Source organism: Carassius auratus, chromosome 36 (genome assembly GCF_003368295.1).
Source record: "Carassius auratus strain Wakin chromosome 36, ASM336829v1, whole genome shotgun sequence".
Lineage (NCBI taxonomy): Eukaryota > Metazoa > Chordata > Actinopteri > Cypriniformes > Cyprinidae > Carassius > Carassius auratus.
The window spans coordinates 5265015-5283845 of NC_039278.1; the positions used below are offsets into that span (position 1 = coordinate 5265015).

The 18831-nt window shown below is 37.3% G+C and overlaps 1 protein-coding gene across 7 annotated transcripts in view; it reads right to left on the reverse strand.

Annotated features, from left to right (window-relative positions):
• Nucleotides 1–264: 264 nt before the first annotated feature.
• LOC113055018 (protein ECT2-like) overlaps nt 265–18831 on the reverse strand; it is a 29921-nt gene continuing 11354 nt past the window's right edge. For 2 of the 7 annotated variants that reach the window (XM_026220935.1, XM_026220936.1), the window contains 16 exons: nt 17105–17327; nt 16728–16847; nt 16351–16475; nt 15005–15124; nt 14862–14930; nt 14643–14753; nt 14317–14413; nt 13455–13536; nt 13171–13249; nt 10451–10570; nt 8888–9026; nt 7071–7225; nt 6352–6459; nt 6075–6215; nt 4239–4537; nt 265–1126 (listed from right to left, as the gene is read on the reverse strand). In XM_026220935.1, the coding sequence (XP_026076720.1) occupies nt 4241–4537; nt 6075–6215; nt 6352–6459; nt 7071–7225; nt 8888–9026; nt 10451–10570; nt 13171–13249; nt 13455–13536; nt 14317–14413; nt 14643–14753; nt 14862–14930; nt 15005–15124; nt 16351–16475; nt 16728–16847; nt 17105–17327 (1986 nt within the window). In that variant the 3' untranslated portion in view covers nt 265–1126; nt 4239–4240. The remainder of the gene's footprint in view (nt 1127–4238; nt 4538–6074; nt 6216–6351; nt 6460–7070; nt 7226–8887; nt 9027–10450; nt 10571–13170; nt 13250–13454; nt 13537–14316; nt 14414–14642; nt 14754–14861; nt 14931–15004; nt 15125–16350; nt 16476–16727; nt 16848–17104; nt 17328–18831) is intronic. The other 5 variants (XM_026220938.1, XM_026220940.1, XM_026220942.1 and 2 more) reach the window with 3 other exon arrangements.

Consider the following 18831-nt stretch of genomic DNA (forward strand, 5'->3'; position numbering starts at 1 on the left):
TGAAATGTAGAGTATAGCTTAAATTCACTTCTTCATGTGGCTTTTCTTTGATAATTGTTTTTTTATTCTTGCGAGACTAGCATATTGTCACCGGAGTTTATGCCCATGTCCTATGCTTTCATAATGCGCACTACTATCCACACAGATAGAAAAAATCAGCTGGATTTCCCATCAGTGGAATGTGGCGATCACGGGCTTTAGTTTACTGCACAAGATGGAAATATTGCTTGCAGTGTTACATTTTCACCTCATACAAGAACAAGATGAAGGCTTTATGCTTCTTTTATTGATAAAGAATAAATGAAGTCACCTTCAAACGTAGTCAAACCAATAACATAAAACCACCCACTCCAAACAAATCTGCAGTAGGCAGACATATGATTCCCTTTTACAGACAAACATGAATACATTTTCATGTTGACATAAGTGCAGCGACTACAAAAAGGTACAAGCAGTAGAGACAAACTATAATTAGTATAACAATCACAAAGGAAAAGAAAAATACTGCAATATTTACACATAAATAGAGACAGAATGAAATAATTGCATAAACTATTTATAGAAGTGATTCTGGAGAATAAATATGGCAGGCAGACTGCAACAACTCTCTTTTGACTTTTAGAAATCAATACACCTAAATCAACAATAAAAATCACTTCTAAAAGTACACACAAATGTAAGGCCGTGTTTAAACCAGTGCATTTCCACTTAAATGCAACAGCTAGATGTGTATAGCTTTATAAAAGCTGAAAACTAGATTAGTTTAGATTATGGCCTGCCTTACAAAACATTAAGAAATACTTTCAGTGGTTAATAATTGCGTAAATACTCTACCCCTCTAATAAAAATCAGAACACGTCAGTTAGAAACGTCTCTTCGATGTTAATTAAATGTGCCCAGACACTGACATCAACACAAGCCGTCCTTCATTTGGTGGGTTCTGGAGCTGCAAATTAAACCCAGGTGGGGGGCTTGGGCTGGAGGTGTCGAGCGGACGTGGTAGTACTGTGGAAATTAATAACACTGGACACAAAGTTCAGAACAGGTGAGTTGTGGAGCGGCTGAAGGTATGATACTTCCTCTCAAAGGTAGAGGACAGGTTGATCATAGATGGGGAATGAACAGCCTGAAAAAAGAAAATGGAAGAGAGAAATGCAATAAAGCGATGAAAGGACAGTTTCAGGGTTATTCTAGGTTATTTCCATTCCAGTCTGTAATTAGATTAAGACTCAGGAGTGCTCAATTGTACGTGGTGGAAGTGTTACCCTATGGTGCATTTTCATACCCAGAAGACCTTGTTAAAGATTCAATGCAGAGTGTTGCAAGTGTTGGTTAAAGCTGTAATGTATTTAGGGCTCTTTTTACACTATTCACACTGGAGTCTAGGAGTGGGCGGTGTGAGCAAAAAATCAAGGCTAAAATAAAATTAATTAAAAACGAGTGATTTTATACCACATTATCATTAGACCATGAAATAATTAAAATAGTCTATACACCAAATACCCAAGTGATAATGCCTTTATTGGATAATCCAGATCATTCATTAATTTTCAGATGTAAAATATTTAAATGTATTTATCTTTAAATGTAAAACTTGGATGCAATCTAAAATCTTATTCATATAAATTAACCATTTCAAATTATGTAACATGAATAATAATAAAAGACTAAAAACAGCAAAACTAACATTATAAAAACTGATAAATCTAACCCTAAATTCTGATTAGATGAGTCCAACAAGTTCTAAAATAGATGAGAATTTAACAAACTTAATTTAATATATATTGAATTTGCACAAGAACTGATTTCTATAATAATGTGTCATGTTGACATTTCTACATGGAATCAGTGTCACTTTGTTTTTTAATTGTCTTTTTTTTTAAATGTCCTTTAAAGTGAATGAATTACAAAATATTGATTTTAAGACAAGTTTATGTGGTTTATATTGGTATATAATTTGGAAACAAAGAAATCAAACTATTACAGATAAAACTTGGGGTATAAACATTAAACTATGAAATATTATACATCAATACCTGTCAATATTTTGTAATAATTAAGATTCTAAAAAATATTATAAACATTTTACAAACATTCAGCATTGAGTGCATTAATATGTTACTTTTCTTAGATTTCCATCAAGTTCACTGTAATTATTTAACAGGATTATCAAAATCCTTTTCTAACAAATATTTTAGCTGTAAATTTGTTAAAAATAATAACACTTCATGTTATATTGGGAATCACGCTGCCCATCCCTGAAGCCTACAAAACTACAGCTCATCTTCATGGATTTAGGGTAGGAACTAATCATTAAATAGGGTTGAGATTTTCTGTCTTTTGACTAAAAGCCAGGGTTTAGCCTTTTTTTTTTTTTTCTTTTTTTAAATCGTAAAGGGTTATCACAGAAGTCTGAGGTTCATTGGTTTTTGTGCGAGTTTATTCAAAGTGAGAAAAGGCGAGGAAAGAAATCCGTGTTAATGATATTGGCTTCATAAGCTTGCTGTGGTAAGAATGCACACGGTTGACCCTTGTTAGGTGTTCACCCTTCAGAATCGACAGTGTTACCCAAAGGAGTGTTAACCTCCATGCAAAGGATAATACTGTATTCTTCCCTTTAAACAGAGATGTGAGGGTAAAAAGGAGGTTAGCAATCCACAAACCCAATTTATTTTGTTTTGCTCTCAATGTGCTCACAGATGTAACAAGCACCAGGCTGCTTTCAAACACGCACACCAATAATCCTATTATTTAGCATTGCTTAAAAAGAATTAAGGTGTCCTTGAACTGTCACTGGAGGCCTCGGGATCAATAAAGGTGGCCAATAGCAAAGAAGAAGAAAAAAAGAGACACATTTGATGAATTGCCTTAAGTGTGATAAACCCACACACTCCAGTATACAGATTATAGTTTATAGTTTATGGGCTCAAATTAGAAATAGGAGATTAAATCATGGTCATCAGCTACTTTACAGCTGTCGCGCCACTAGATCATGCCAACGTGATCTCATAACAGTTTCCCAGTAAAAATATGAGATTTATGGAAAAAATAAAACTCACATCGCCACAGTAACAATTATGTCTTTATTATAAGAACCGTCATTATACTGAGAATCATGGAACTATAAAAGCATCTGAGATGTCATATTTCACCCCGTGTAAATGATCTGAGGGCTGTGTTTAAGGGGATCTTCACCAAAAATAAAATTCTGTCTGTTGTTAAGTCACATTTCTTTTTGTTAGAACAAAGCTAAAAATGTGTATTCAATAAAAATCTTACCTTTATGAGAATAAGTTGGATTTAGTTTTTTGAATTAACTAAAATTCGATTCTTTTTTTAATGTATGCATGACATTTTTTTCTTACATTGAACACAAATGTTGATATTTTAACCACACTTTTTCATCTAATGAAAGTGAATACGGAAATAAATTAGAAATGGGGAAATATTCTAATACAGTTTCTTATCACTCTTATGCTAGAGTTAAAATCATCTTAATATAATAATTCTGAGCAAGAAACAGACTAAATTTGATTTATTTTCGAGAGTTTTGCTATGCTGTTTAAATCCCAGGGCTTTTATTGTTAACTAAGCCTTTTCAAAATGGTTTTCTTTAATTTAAATAAAGCTGAAATTAACTAAAATTGAATTATTAGATGAAAAGATGATACAAACTTATTATATATTCTTTTTCTTTTACTTTTTTTTTTTTTAAGTTGAAGTACTAAAAAACAAATACTATAATTAAAACTTAAGATACATAAGTTAATTCATAATTTTAACAAATCCTATAATTTTACACAAATAATAATAAAATAAAGCAACAAGTCAAATCTAAAGACATGACACTGATATGATGTGGCCTGCCATCATTGGCCATATGATGCACATTCGTAATTTACAACGTTGCAGGTGAAATGTATGAAACATACAAATGAGATTTGAGCTACTGTGTCAATGTTTCAGTCAAGTTACTATAATGGAAATTAATTTGTCATTTGAAAAAGTACTAATACAGTTCTCAACCTTACAGTAAATCACGTAAAGTCAGTCATAAAGAGACCAATATGAGAGTGAGGAAATGAACATTTTAATTTTTAAGAGAATTATCCCTCAGATCATCTATAATTGAGTGCCACCATAGCCCATCTGTGCGGTAGTGAGTTAGTGTTAACACCGTCCCCAGATGTGAGTTAGTAAGTCACAGTGAGTCAAAGAGGCAGAACTGCTATGCTCACATTCAAGAGTCCTGCATGAGTGTCTCCCGCCGTGGGGACCCAGGGAACCGGTGCTGCGGCTCAGGGGGCGCCAACAGCTCTCGGCACTGAGCTATGGGCTGGGCCACTGGGAGGGATAGGATGGATGGTCTGAGCTGGCTTTTGGGAGCTGAAGGTTCATCGGCCCTCTCTGGACTGCACGGAGTGCGGACACACACCGGGACCCTGGGTCGCGGGGCATTGTCCAGAGAGTTTGACCGCTGAACCACAGCGTTTTTAATAGAGCCCGTCAGACTGAACGTAGAGGCAGAACGAGAGATCTATACTCGCACGGAGGGAAGAGACAGAGAGAGAGAGTGCATTAACCTCATCTTGCACCACCTCTTCATCGCACGCCCTCACAATCACTCACTTTAAAATTGAAAGAGGAAATGAAAAATTTGAGCGTGATCTCGTTACGAAGGTAGGGATTTCTCAAATATTTAGCAGTGCATGAATCACCTTAATGAAAAAGGTAAAAATATCCCTTTTCAAATGGAGCAAAGAGCTCAAGACCCCTGATGCTTAAGGAAAGAAAAGCATCAGTGAATGACCAAGGCAACCTGTAAGTCCTCTGATAGGGAAATGCAATCCATCTGAATTGGCAAGTAATACTGCAAAGGTTCAGCTGTAGAAAATGAGATTAAAATGTGCACTTTAACTCGATGAGAGGCTTGGATGTATGTAAATGTCTGTTTACACCAAGTGCCATGTGACTAAATGACACGCAAGTTTGAAATATTTCAACAATTTATGTGCCAAATTATTCCCAACAGTTCAATAAAGAATCCATTGTGCTCTGAAATGAAAAAAAAGGTGCCTGTTATTGTAGTTTAATATTTAGGATTCAAGGCTTATTCACATTAAAAAGAGAAGATTTAAGTGAAAATATTTTCAGTGGAAACAATGCACTCCCTATGGACAGATCCACAAATAACAAAATTATTTATTTTATTTATATATATATATAGAGTTGTAACAGTACATGTATTCATATATGAAACTTTCGGTATGGATCTTTTGGTTTGGTACGCATGTGTACTGAACAAATACATCATTGTTTTTAGTAAATCTTCAATGGAAGCGTCGAGTTATACATAGTTATTTCTCATAAGAAACAAAAAAAGTTTAAAATCAATTTATGTCCTTTTTTTTCAGAAAATTCAATTTTTTTTGTTTTAACGCTCTTTGATGTGCGCGACAAATAGCTTCAGTTCAAACGGCAGCACATTCATCTCTTCCTCTTCACTATCGTTATAACATGAAATAACCATGTGTTTTTTTTGTTTTGTTTTTTTACGTTGAGTGTTGATAATGTTTAGAAATAAACCGTAATTAAATTTAAGTCTGGGCTCTGTTTTTAATTGTAACCTTTTAAGCAGAGGTACATTTTTATCCCTAAGAAAATTTTAATTTGCATAGTAAACCACTGTTTAATAATAATAAAAAATAAGCAATTCATTGCCTTATTATTAATAATACTTCTTTTAATTCTTTGAAAATGCCCTTGGATGCAGAAACATACAGATAAAAAGGCTCAAATAAAAGAGAAAAAAAAATTGCATTGCTTGAATAGATGTCAAATTCTTTTGCTTCATCCTTATATATTTATTCTAGTCCTTGAAGGAGCACATAAATGCATCATTGGTTGTGGTGCATGTTTTCTAACATTGTGAATAGGCTTACATAAAGGTGAGTGTATTATTCATGCATCGTCAACAGGTGTGCATCTTTCATTCTTAGGTTAGATCAGTAGATTTGTGAGAATAAATAGCCAGACTGTGTGGAAAAGAAGAAAATGTGTGTGTGTTGACTCACAGCTAGTGTGGAGCTGCTGGACATACGGCCCATGTGATCGGCATCCGGGCCAGGACTCCTCTCATCTGGGGTACCGTTGGCCATAAATGCCCTCTGGAGCACACGCTTGGGGGTTTTAGTGAAAGAAAAAGCTCTCGTGACCTAAAACACAAACAATGCACAATTAGCCTTTTACTAAAACCAGTTACTTTAAAAAAAGCCTCATGAACTTTGACATCATGACTAAATCTGCATGCGCATCGTGTCATTTTCAATTGTTTCAATTTCCTCTCTGTACCTTCTTTGACGTTTTTTTAATGGCCCTGGATGCTCGGCTGAGCGTGCTGTCCATGTCCTTTGTGTTTACTTGGACGGAGTCAGGATCGGTGCTCTGGATGAGATCTTCCTGTTTAAGACATGCAAAATTAAATAGATACACAGCGATACTGCTGGCCTGTCAGAATGCAAAGAGAAGCGTCACTGTTCAGCCTTCCAAACAGCTGGGGCTTCTTGATATTCACAGGAGCAGAGAAGGAAAGTGGCTGTATTTCATGCTGGTGACGTGTGGATAGGTGGCCACCTCACGGTCGTGAGAGGAACTGCAGGCCAGGCAGAAACTCATTTAGCCGCAGGGTTTGGTCTGGATGTTTAATTATAAAGGGAAATACATGCATCTGTCTGCCCGTGTCAATTACATGCCCCATTTTGGAAGGCCTGGGCAGGACTTGTGGTTCTGCAGCATGAAGATAAAGACGTCTACGTCTGAAGTTTAAAGTTCAAGTACAATTCCACTCTTAATTACATTAATTTGCCTTTCTGTTTAACCACACAGGAGCATCTAATAGGATTAGCAGACACCAAAAGGCCCGCACAAACCTCCTAATTTATAGCCACAATAAAAAGAAAGCAGAGCTAATAAAATATATAATTGAGTTCTGTTCCAGACCTGAGGGGATGATTTGAGGATGAAGTGGCCTTGTTTTGTGTGTGTGTGTGTGTGCGTGTGTGTCTGCTCACCGCATCAGCTCGGCAAATCGTGTTGGCCACTTGACGACAGAGTGTTTTGAGCCAGGTGGATTTGAGGGTGTCTTCGGCCGTCAGCTGGAAACTGAATAACAGGTTCTCCTGTTCTGTAGGAGGACGTACCACCAGGGCGAAGGCGTTCTGACACTCTGAGAAAGAGAGAAACACAAATACATGTGAGAAAACTTTTTATTTTTACAAATGTTGACTGGTTAGTGTCATTGAAGTCAACATAAAACAACATTCACTCGTTGTCTTTAATGTGTTGTCTTTCCAAGTGAAACAATATTCAGTTCACAAATCATGTGGGGCAGGAGTTCATTTTATTCATTGAGATTTGATGGGATCACCACAAGTGCACTAGAGGGAAATTAGTTGATTTGAAACATGAAATAGGTTCCAGTACAAGGAGCTGCTCTTGTGGAAGCACAGATCTGAATCTCAGTCAAATTTCCAGGCTTCAGAATGTGATCTTCATCAATAATGTGCTATTATGGTGTGAAATGATTGCCTTCCTGTGTCTTAAGCTCAGCAAAATCCAGTAAAGTAGGGCTGGGTGATATATTAAATATTCACAATACATTCTAAATGATTCTGCTGGCAATATAAAACAATGCTGTGAATATTGCAAAGATTTTATTCGGCTTTGTATATAGCCATTGAATCTCCTAAAGACCATGGAATCGGATTCGTTTTGTGATTCTTCCATTTCCTTGTTTGGCATGAATGTGCTTAAATTGACTTTTTAACAGCATGTCTGCTTAAAACAATAGCAAAAATGCTGATGGACCCAGTAAGTCGGATTCATTTCTTATTCAGTGATTTGTTAACATCCTCACTCAATTTTCTTTGAAATAGTAATTTTAAAATGGTAATTTTCGTGTTTGTTAAAAAGGTAAGTTGCTATATTTGTAAAATTATGTCATAATGAAGCCATTTAAACAAAAACACAATTCTTACAATGCACTGTAAATGTAAATTTATACAGAAACACACAGGGGTGCACATGAAGTGGTATGCCGGTGTGCCTGCAAGACCAAAAAAAGAAAAAAAAAAAAGGAAAAGGTGATGTGTAAATATGTTCAGACTGTTCATTTGCATACCAATATTGTTGACAGTTGTTAATGCCTCACTGTTTTACTGTGTAAGATTTCAGTAAACTGTAATACTGTATAAGATTTCCCCTCAAACTGAAAGCATAATTCTTGGCTGTGCACTGACGGCTTCAGAGCAAAACGCAAAACTGAGATTTCATGCAGTGACACGCTTCAACTGGCAGCACACATACTTATCGGCAGCCCAGCAAAATAAAAGCTTACTGATATTAGGTTTAAAAATGATGAGAATTCTTAAAACTAATAATAATAATAATGATAATAAAATATAATAATAATAATATTATTATAAGCATTGTATTCTTTAGTACTGTACAAAAAAATAACAGTATTTTTAATTTATACTTAATTTTAAAATACAATCGTATTATCACACTGATTGTTTTGTTTAAAAAAAAAAAAACGAATTAAATGCAATAATACTATTATCAATATTAATAATTATTTTATTTTTATAGTTATATTTATTGAGTTACATGTGAAGTATGAGATAGTTCACCCAAAAATGAAGATTTGATGTTTATCTGCTTATTGTGATTTCTTGCACTTTATCCTGGCCAGTTCTATAGTGAAGTGACATACTTTACACCTAACCAGACTTCACCTCCCTCTCCAGGGTACTAATTCAGAGCACAGGAAAATAAAATATGCAAGAGTGCACTTGGAGGGATGCAGAATGCCATGTGGTCCCCTCACCTTCGGTGTCTTGGATGTCAAGGACTCTTCTGATCTGGGACAGAGGCATCAGGGCTATGTGTTTGAGCTGGGCGGGGGGCCGCGTCTGACCCAACGGACTCCGGAACGTGGTTATGACCTTGTGTCTCTTCCTGGCAATCTGCAGAAATGAGATGTCCAGCCAATAGAGAAAAGTTAAAAAGTTAGAGGGAACATTGGTTGGGATTCCTTTTGGTGCTTTAATGGAGCCCAAATGTGTAATGCAGTTTGGGGTGACAGATACACATACAGAGGACATCCTAAAATGAATAATTGATCACTCAAGAGTCTTCCCTTCTCCCTGCTCTCATTACCAGGCCAGAGCCAGTATTGGGCGAAGAGGACCAGAGCCATGCACCAGCACAACAGAAATCCCTCCACAGTGCTTAAACGCATCCCCACACCAATTGGAGAAACAGGCCAGAGAGTAGAGTCTGCCAGCACAGATTGCACACGAATAAGTTACCGTATTTTCCGGACTATAAGTCGCACTTTTTTTCATAGGTTGGCTGGTCCTGCGACTTATAGTCAGGTGCGACTTATCAAAATGAAACAAGAGAAAACATTACAGTCGCGGCTGTAGACGGTAATGTTTTCTCTTGGTTCTTGGGTCTAAATAAAATCGACTTATAGTCCATTGCGACTTGTTTTTTTTTCCTCGTCATGACATATTTTTGGACTGATGCGACTTATAGTCCGAAAAATATGCTGTTCACTTTTTTATTCTCTTTAGTGGTATCGCTCACGTGTGAACTAAAACAATTTTGTGGTTACTGACAATTTGGAGAAGAAAACAGATAAAAATGTATGGATAAGCTGATGGTTAAACCGAAAAGACAGAGGTGAGGAAAGACCAAAAAAAGATGTCCACTCAAGTCCATGACAAAAATGTTCAAGAAAACGTAGAAAACGACCTAAAATTTTGCAATCTTGTTTAAATGCATTTGATAGTCTCTCAGAAAAGTGATATTCAAAAATGCTCATAGATTTATTAAATACATGCTTCTAAATTTTCCTTCAGCAGCCTTTCAGGCTAATTCCGCAACCTAGAGAATTTTGAATAAAAAGTTTTTTTTTTTTTTTTACATTTTAAAATTACATTTTAATGTTTTTGAATATTTAATAAAAATGTAAATTGAAAACGACTGGAAAGCTTGAGATACATAGACACAAAAACAATAAAAATGTCACTTAATGGATCTACAAACTAACTCTGGACAGCTCCAACCCGCAGTCAATCTGATACTTGACATTTAGTTAGAAGAAATCAATTAAACAGTATATTCAAATGCAGTGTGGGTGTGATAATAACAATATTGAGAAACTAGCTAGCAGCTTGACAACATAAGGCTTTCATTAATCTAAAACCATAAGCATGACCAGAGATTAACGTCTTTCATATATTGCCACTGTTTGGGGAACCTGAGGGAACATTTGCATTATGAAGTAAAGTGGTGGGTGGAGGGATCTGCCATCTGTAGTATTTCCATCAACACAACGAGAAGAGCAGTAATGGTGCAGTGACATGGAAAGACAGAGCTTTACCTCCAAACAGTCGTTAAACAGGAAGAGTGTGACATGTTCTCCCCGATCACAGGGTTTGTCTCCCAGAGCGATGGTCTCCACCCTGTGAACCAGACTCCGATGGGACGACAACAGATTGGCCTGCAGGCGCACACAAACATACCAACAACATTTTCCAATTTGCAAAACATTTGCAAGTTACTGATGTGCAGAATTTTGCTCAACCGCTCACAGAGCCAGATAAACATGCAGCATTTCCTGCAGATTCCTCAGAATGCTGTTTCTGGATCAGACTCTGTCGCGTCCATGCTGCTTCTGATCCCATGAACTACAAAAGCCAAACTGATCCAAGAAAAGCACTCCAATCTGCGGGCAATCATTGGTTTGGCAGCCCCGTGTCTGTCGCAGCTGTTCTGGGGCGAGTATGACAGGAGAAAACATGAGCGGACTCGCTCTCATCCGTACAAAATTGAGAGAAAGTTTCAGACAGCTTGACTACATCTCTCAACCCAGGGAGATGAGGAACACAACCCTCTACGGACACCTTGGCAATTGAATCGCCATTGGCTAGTAAATATTTTAGTTTATTCGCCAGACTGATTTGTAAAATGGCACAGTTTTTTTTTTTTTTTTTTATACACTTAACACCAGTAAGCTTTTATAATCATTCAGTCAAGCTTTATAATAACCAAGTTTTATTTAATATAACTTAAGTAATTAGAAGTAAATTTGATAACCATGTTTGTAAATTTCATTCAATTTTTCTGACAAAAAAAAAAAAAAAAAACTTGGGAAAAAACTAAAAATACAGATAGGATAATAATGATACAAATTCTAATAATAAGAACTATAAAATACACTAAGCATACTAAGGATTAATGAGCTGCTGGATTCATTAATATTAATCAGGTTTTGTGCGCTCACTTAAACTGATTTGCTGAAATCAAAACAGGGATGATAATAGGTGAGCGCCAGCCAATGAGATTTAACTCCACCCAATATCAGAAAACCCAGCTGTTCTTAAAAGCTGAAGACTTCCATAGGAATGCCGTTATTTTGACAGGAAAATACAATAAAGAATATTGTTTAAATGTAGCGAGTCAATTCTCTCTCTCTCTCTCTCTCTCTCTCTGTCTCTCTGTCTCTCTGTCTCTCTGTCTCTCTGTCTCTCTGTCTCTGCGTGTGTGAGAGAAAGTGACTGCGATTTGGGCGCCTTCACACTAGAGTTTACGGTACATCATATACAGGTGCGCTGCGTATCCATTGAGATGAACTGAGAAATATCACAGATCACTTGACGGAGAGTGAAACTCTGAAGCCCTCAGTCATAGTGTTCGCGAGTGAAAATACCGTAAATCCGCAAATAAAAGCCGGGGCCTTCATTTACCTGAACTGCAGAAGGTAACAGATTTTATTAAAGGCAGGCCCTTAATTTCTAATTCCATCTGTTTTATAAGTAATTGTTTTAAATAACCCATTTTAAATTAAAAGCGATAGCGTTCCAGTGGACAGAGATCATAACATTAGCACAGAATCAGTTCAGAATCAATCTCCAAAAGAATCAGTTCGGTTCAGACGCTCTCTGTGTCGGTCTGCTTCACGCTGAATCACGCATGCGCAGTATCATCAGATCCTCTGTTCTTGAATCGGACGCGTCCGACAGAAACAGTTCTCGGTTCAGTGTACTGGTGATCCGAAAACCGATGCAACTGGTTCTTGACTCGAGAACGAGAAACGCTGCGGCAGTGTGCGTGTATGTTCGTTATCTGGCTCTTCTGCACAAATTTTCCCTCAGCCTTTATTTAAGAACGGCCTTTATTTGTACGTGTTGACCACGCCCCCGGCCACTATAAGAGGCCCGGCGTTTATTTGACTACCGGTTTTTATTTTAAGAATTACGGTATATCTGTGCTAAACTTATACTTAGCCTCCAACTCACACACTGGCGAGTAAAATCTGAGAATTTATTAGCCATTGGCTAATATTAGACATTTAGTCGCCAGAATGAAGATTTAGCCGCATATGTGAGTGATTTACTCGCAATGTAGAGGGTTGGAACAGCAGCCAGCACAATCCAGTGTCACTTTATCATTTACTGTTAAAATAGCCATATTCTACACATTTGTTAGCATTTTATTTAGTTCTTGAAGTCCACTTAGAATGTTAGTCAAAGTTTCTAGCACCAAACAGAAAAGTTTCTCAAGAACACTTCTGCCCGTTTCTGCTCCTATAGCTTTAAATTAGTAATGCACCTCTAACATCTGTATGTCAATGTCCTCTGCTATGACTAGCTATCCTCGGTTTCAAAACTGATGAATAATAAATCGTCGTTGGGGTGTAAACGGACAGTCATGTGTCAAGGTTCTGACCGTGATTATTTCTGAACGACCCGTTTTCATAGCTTAGCTTTCACGGTCTGTGTGGACTGGCAGGGGAGATTTGCTTGGTGAATGTTGAAGTATGCTTACATCATACTCTTATTTCAAAAGGGCGAGAAAAAATCCCATTGGTCACAATATGGTAACTTCAGTTCTTTTGGTTGGAACGTAGAAAATGTGGGAAGTTATTTGAGAGCTGCGACAGAGGGTGACGATTTTCCATTGCGATCTCAAAGACTTGGAATATAGCACTATTTATACGAAGGCAAGTAAATGACAGAATTGTGGGGGAACTATTTCTTTGAACTCAACTGAGATGTGTGCAAATGTGAGACGTTTACAGAAAAGTGAAAAATTACTCACAGGACAGCCGTCCACTTCATAAACAACATCAAAAATCTGCTTCTGTCCCTCTGTTTTCCTTTTATCCTCATTAATGTGGCTGTGAAAATTAAGACAGAGAGAGAGAGAAAGAACAGTTAAGAAATCTTTGGCTAAAAGTTACCATTTTAGTGAACTATTTCAGCACTCAGCAGTTTCGGCTGACAGACACTGAAAATAAATTTTTGCTGAATATTTTAGAATGCCAAAATTTCATTGCATTACTAGTTTATTTAAAAAAAATAGGGGTTAACCACAGAACTTACGTCATCACTTCCTTGAGAGACTCAATAGCCTTTTCCAGGGTCACTTTATCTGGGTTCTCATCTGATGTATGTTTCTTTATATCTACAAAGAAAAAAAAAATTATAAATCTTTCCTACGTCAACATACAGAGGTGAAACATAACACACTTCCTAAAGAATAATGCATCTGCAAGTTCCATAAAGTTAACCAAGTTTACTACAAACTTTCATGTAACGGGTTAATTTATGAAAGTGAATAGAACAAAATCCATGGTATCTTTTAAACTATATAAATAATCAGGATTCAGACAGATTTGCTGAACAGAAACACTGCTGCACGATACTGGAAAAACGAATTGCGCCATTTTGTTTTTCTGCCATATATATTGCGATATGAAAAACAATGATCACCAGATGACTTGAATTGCTCTATTTAGAGAAAAAAAATTATCAATGATGTGGGTGATTTTGTAGAAATCAGCAGAGAAAATAAATTAAAAGCAGAGATAAATATAATAGAACAAAGATACAACTGAAATAAACAAGTGCTTTATATTAACTTTATAAAACAACACTGCATAGTCTTCACTGTATACATTTAATCTAATAAATCTGTGTTAAAGCTACAAAAGTGTTTGTTTCCTCTATGTTGTTTGATTAACATTAAATGGCACAGAAAACACAGGAACATTAAACTGCTGTGAATATACTGTTGCACATCCATTTTTTTCTCATTTGTTTATCAGTCTACACTGGATGCAGAGTTGTGCGATGTAATAAAATACTGATGCTGAATGATGTCGATGCTGAAACGATATATTGCGCAGCCCAAGCTTGAACCCATTACCTGAATCCATCTAAGCTGTATTTATGTATATATTACCATTCAGCAAGAGGGCAACGCTTGGCAGTCTCTGCACAGGACGAATCAAAAGTTCAACAAGAGTCTGGCGTCCACACTCCGGTTTAGACTGATTAATCTGAATAACAAAATGAGAGAAAACATGCAAATAAATGGTCTTCACAATAGTAGAGATTCAACAGATTTTGACTATGTTTGTACTATTAGCACCAGATTTTGACTGTATTTTTACTATTAGCACTCTAAATACAATGGAGAACAGAAAATGGACATCCCGAGGTCAGGCTTCTTTTACTTCTCTATATAATACAGCTGTCTTTATACACACTAAAAAGAGAGGAAAGTACCTTCAGGAAGGCATGAAACCTCGGCTTCAGTCTCTCACATCTGACTATGGTCTCTTTGCTCATCTCAAAGAAGTTGACAAATGGTGGGTAGGCCTTCACCAACTCTCCAGACTGAGAGAGAATTTGAAAAAACAACGAGCGATCACAAAAGCCGTCATTCAGTCTTTGACGCCATTGCGAACTTCATGCTGGAAGAGTTCAAAGCTTCATCACACTCACATATTTCAGAATAATGTCTCCAACGCTCTTCTCTTCAGACCAGTTCATCACCAACTCCTCGAGATCTGCCTGTTAAAGCACATTTATCAGCTAATATGTTCAACACAGTCTTTACTCAGCGTTTTGAAAAGGTTAGTGCCTACCTTTATTCTCGTGTGCACTTCATAGATGTCTGGAATACTGCCAAAAATGGTCTTGATCTCTTCCTGAGCTAGAATAGGGCCGCCCACCTGCCCCTCTTTCTCCAGGGGGTATTTGAAGAGCTGAAAGGACCGACGAACAAAGGAAATTAGATCACTAGCCTAGAATGGACCCGAGATTCTCACTAATGGTGCAGGACTTGACAGTAGAAGTCTGCATTCCTGCGGGATCAGATTAGATTTGTTTCAGCGCAGGACTAAACCTATGATTTGTAGGCATGAGAGGGTGCCATTTCTAAGAGATGTCAACCAAACTGGACTGCCTGATAGAAGAGTGGAAGAGTAGTTTTTAGTATTTTTCAGCCTTTTGACATCATCTTAAAATAAACCCTAAACAACTCGAAATAAGAAAATACCACTCAAAAGGTGGGACTGATAAGATTTCTTATGTTTTTTCAGAGAAGTTTCTAACGCTTACCAAGGCAGCATTTATTGCTCAAAAATAATCAAAACTAGAAATATTATTTCTATTTAAATTAACGTCTATTTTAATTGGAATATACTTAATGTAATATATTCCTGTGATAACAAATTTTAATTTTCAGCAGCCATTATCCAATATGTTTCCAATTATTATCGATGTTCTTTTTCTTAGCATCATTTCAGGAATTTAAAAGAAAAGTTAAAAATAACTGCATTTATAAAAAAATAAAAAAAACATTTCACAACATTATAATATCTTGACTTTTGATCAGATTAATGCATCGCTGCTGAATATAAAAGTATTAATACAAACATTTAAAAAAAAAAAAGAAATAAAATGACAATAAAAGTGGAAAAATACAAAAATTACAAAATAATTAAATATTTAATTGAACTGTTGAGAACATTCAACATGGAAACAAAGTAGAGTTCTGGAAGAGTGGAATGAAACTGGGGAAATCAGTTCCGTTCAGGCCTCTACTTGACAGCCACTCCATAAACTTAATGAAGATCCAGTGGACCACAATGGAAAGGTCAGGCTATTCAGTATTGCCTGATGATCTGACTCCACTGTTCAGTGAAATTTGTTGGGCTCTGATTGCGGGGATATGATGTGGCATTTACTATGCAATCAGACACAGAAGTATGTGTGTGTGTGTGTGTGAGCTCCACATGTAAGGGTGCACAGCAAAGATCAAATGTCCGTGGCATTGGTGTCCAAATCTAATTCATTTTCACCCCTAATGATCAGAGGTACTGGTTCAGATTGATAAGGCCTCAGCCAGGTACTTTGAACTGCCGCTTTCCTGTGTGTGTGTACATAAGGAGGAGAAAGAGAACACACAAGACACACACTGAACACAAACCTGCAGGACCGTGGCCAGGATATCAACGTAGTTGCTCTCAGTTTGGTAGAGCTCCTTGGAGACCTGCCAGCGCGCCGACTGCTTAGGAAGGGCAGGAGTTGAGCTTTTGGGGGGTTTGGCATTCTCTGAAACACATAAGCAGAGATCAGCAGCTATAAATGTCTGTGCTCTTTAAAAATCTGTTCCCCCCAAAAAAAGTGTAATGCGCGTCAACACTGGCAATTTTTTTAGATACAAGGGATTATAAGAGCAAACAAAAGTAATGTCCCACGTTCGATATAAATTAAATACAAATATAAAATAATCACATTTTTAATAACGTAGATTAATGTTTACATTCATTCAAAACCCTGGGCTTAAGTTACTATGCATGTCACCTGTCTGGTCTGTTTCCTGTCTGCACACAGGAGTGCTGGTATGCTGCAGTGGCCACTGTTTCTCTGATCTATTCTGTCTGGCACTCCTCCGTCTACCGCTGCTCCTCCTGCACCTGCGCTCTGCAAAACACAGTGGCCTTACTCATCTAAAACACAGCCCGACTCTCCCAGTTCATCTCAGCCCTGCCTGGGATCACCCTGAACCCTACACATCAGAGTCTGGAACACTCTCACATAATGCAATAGGAACTTGGCAAACTTTTCAGAATTTTCAGAGAGTTAGACTATTCTTCTGTTTGTCTGTTTAACCCATGGGAGACGGGGGAGCGTTACATTATTTGTTTGCTTGTCACGTCATATCAGGTCATTCGTTTCACCTCCACTGGATTTGCAGGTGTCAGGTGTGTTGGAGAAGTCCAGCAGGGAGCCCATGGAGAGGGAGTGTTCAGCCGAGGGTCTCTTGCGCGGTGGGAAGGGAGAAATCTCGGTCTCCTTGGTGAGCTGAGCCAATGTTTCTCTAAGACGGCGACGTTTCCTGCCACTGTTGGGCGTCTTGAGCGACAGCAGAGACCCTGTCTTCTTCATCACAGGACTCTCCGGCTGAGAGAAAGACAAGACGACAACAGATATGAGTGAATTGCTTTTCATGAAGCTGTAAAATCAATTATGAGTCACTGTATTTAGAAGACAAACTATTGAAGAAAAACAACAACACCACATTATTACCATTTTCCACATTTTCTGAGTTTCTTCTATTAGCACAAAAGATGATATTTTGAAGAATATTATATGGAAGTCAATGGCTACCGCCAACAGTTTGGTTACCAAACATTTTTCAAAATATCTTCTTTTGTGTTCAACATAAGAAAGAAATTCATACAGGTTTGGTTCAAGTTAGGGATGCACCGAAATGAAAATTCTTGGCCGAAACCGAAAACCGAAAAAGAGAAAACCAAGGCCGAAAACCGAAACCGAAACACCGAAAGAAATTATGCCAATTATTAGTACCATTGCATTTATTGCTATGACCGTGTACTAACTTTACTAAAATTAAGACATTGCAATTGCATAAATTAATATTAAAGTTTCAAAGATAATTACAATTACAAAACTTATTTAAAAAAAAAAACATAAAAATACACAATTAAAAATGATGCAAATATTTATTAAGCACATTGCAACAATGCAACCATCTAGCTCTTGAGCAGTTGAGCTTGTCATCTGCCTGACAATTGAGAAATATTTGAGAGAGTGTATTTAAATAGGGCCAGGGCATAAATAAACATTTTTATCAAATTAAAGCAGAAATCTAGCATAAATACGGCTACAATCTGATATTATGTATGTATGTTTGTGTGTGTGTGTGTGTGTGTGTGTGTGTGTATATAGTAGCCTAAGAAGAACAAAATAGCCAACGTATTATTATTATTTGAGGCACTTTCTAGCAGAATTCCACTGAACATATCAGACAACGATGGTGCATGGCACTCATCTGGTGCAGAGACCAGTCTTTTTTTCTGCGCTCTGATCAGTCTCCTGCGCTTGGCGCTTCTCCGTCTCCACGCCGGTTCTCCGCATCCAGCGCGGCCTGGATCATTTCTCGTGCGCGCTGCCTTATTTCCGCATACAAGTAACGTTAATGGTCTTTATAACGCGGATCAAGCACATTCGCGATGAAGTGCAGAGGATCCGAAAAGATCTCAATGAGACGTGTGCTAACAGACTCTATAAGACTGTACTTTTCTTTGTTTTTACTTCGTGATCCGTCTTAATTTCTTTGTTAGGAGACGTTTTAGTGCTGCGAATAAAGGAATACGAAGAGAGAGAATGTTCTCACTGGTGTTAAGTGAATGTCGCGTGGAGCTCGTTGTCTGCCTTATGCAGGTGCACGTGCAGGTCGCGGTTTCTGTTTGCGTCATCACAACATTTCGGCCGTGTTGTTTCGGTGATAAAAGTCTATCGGCCAAAAACCGAAAAGGCCATTTTCGGCCGAAAATTTTCGGTGGCCGAAATTTCGGTGCATCCCTAGTTCAAGTGAAGGATAAGTAAGTGATTACTTTCGGGTGAACGATCCATTTTATGAAGAATTATGGGATCATTACTA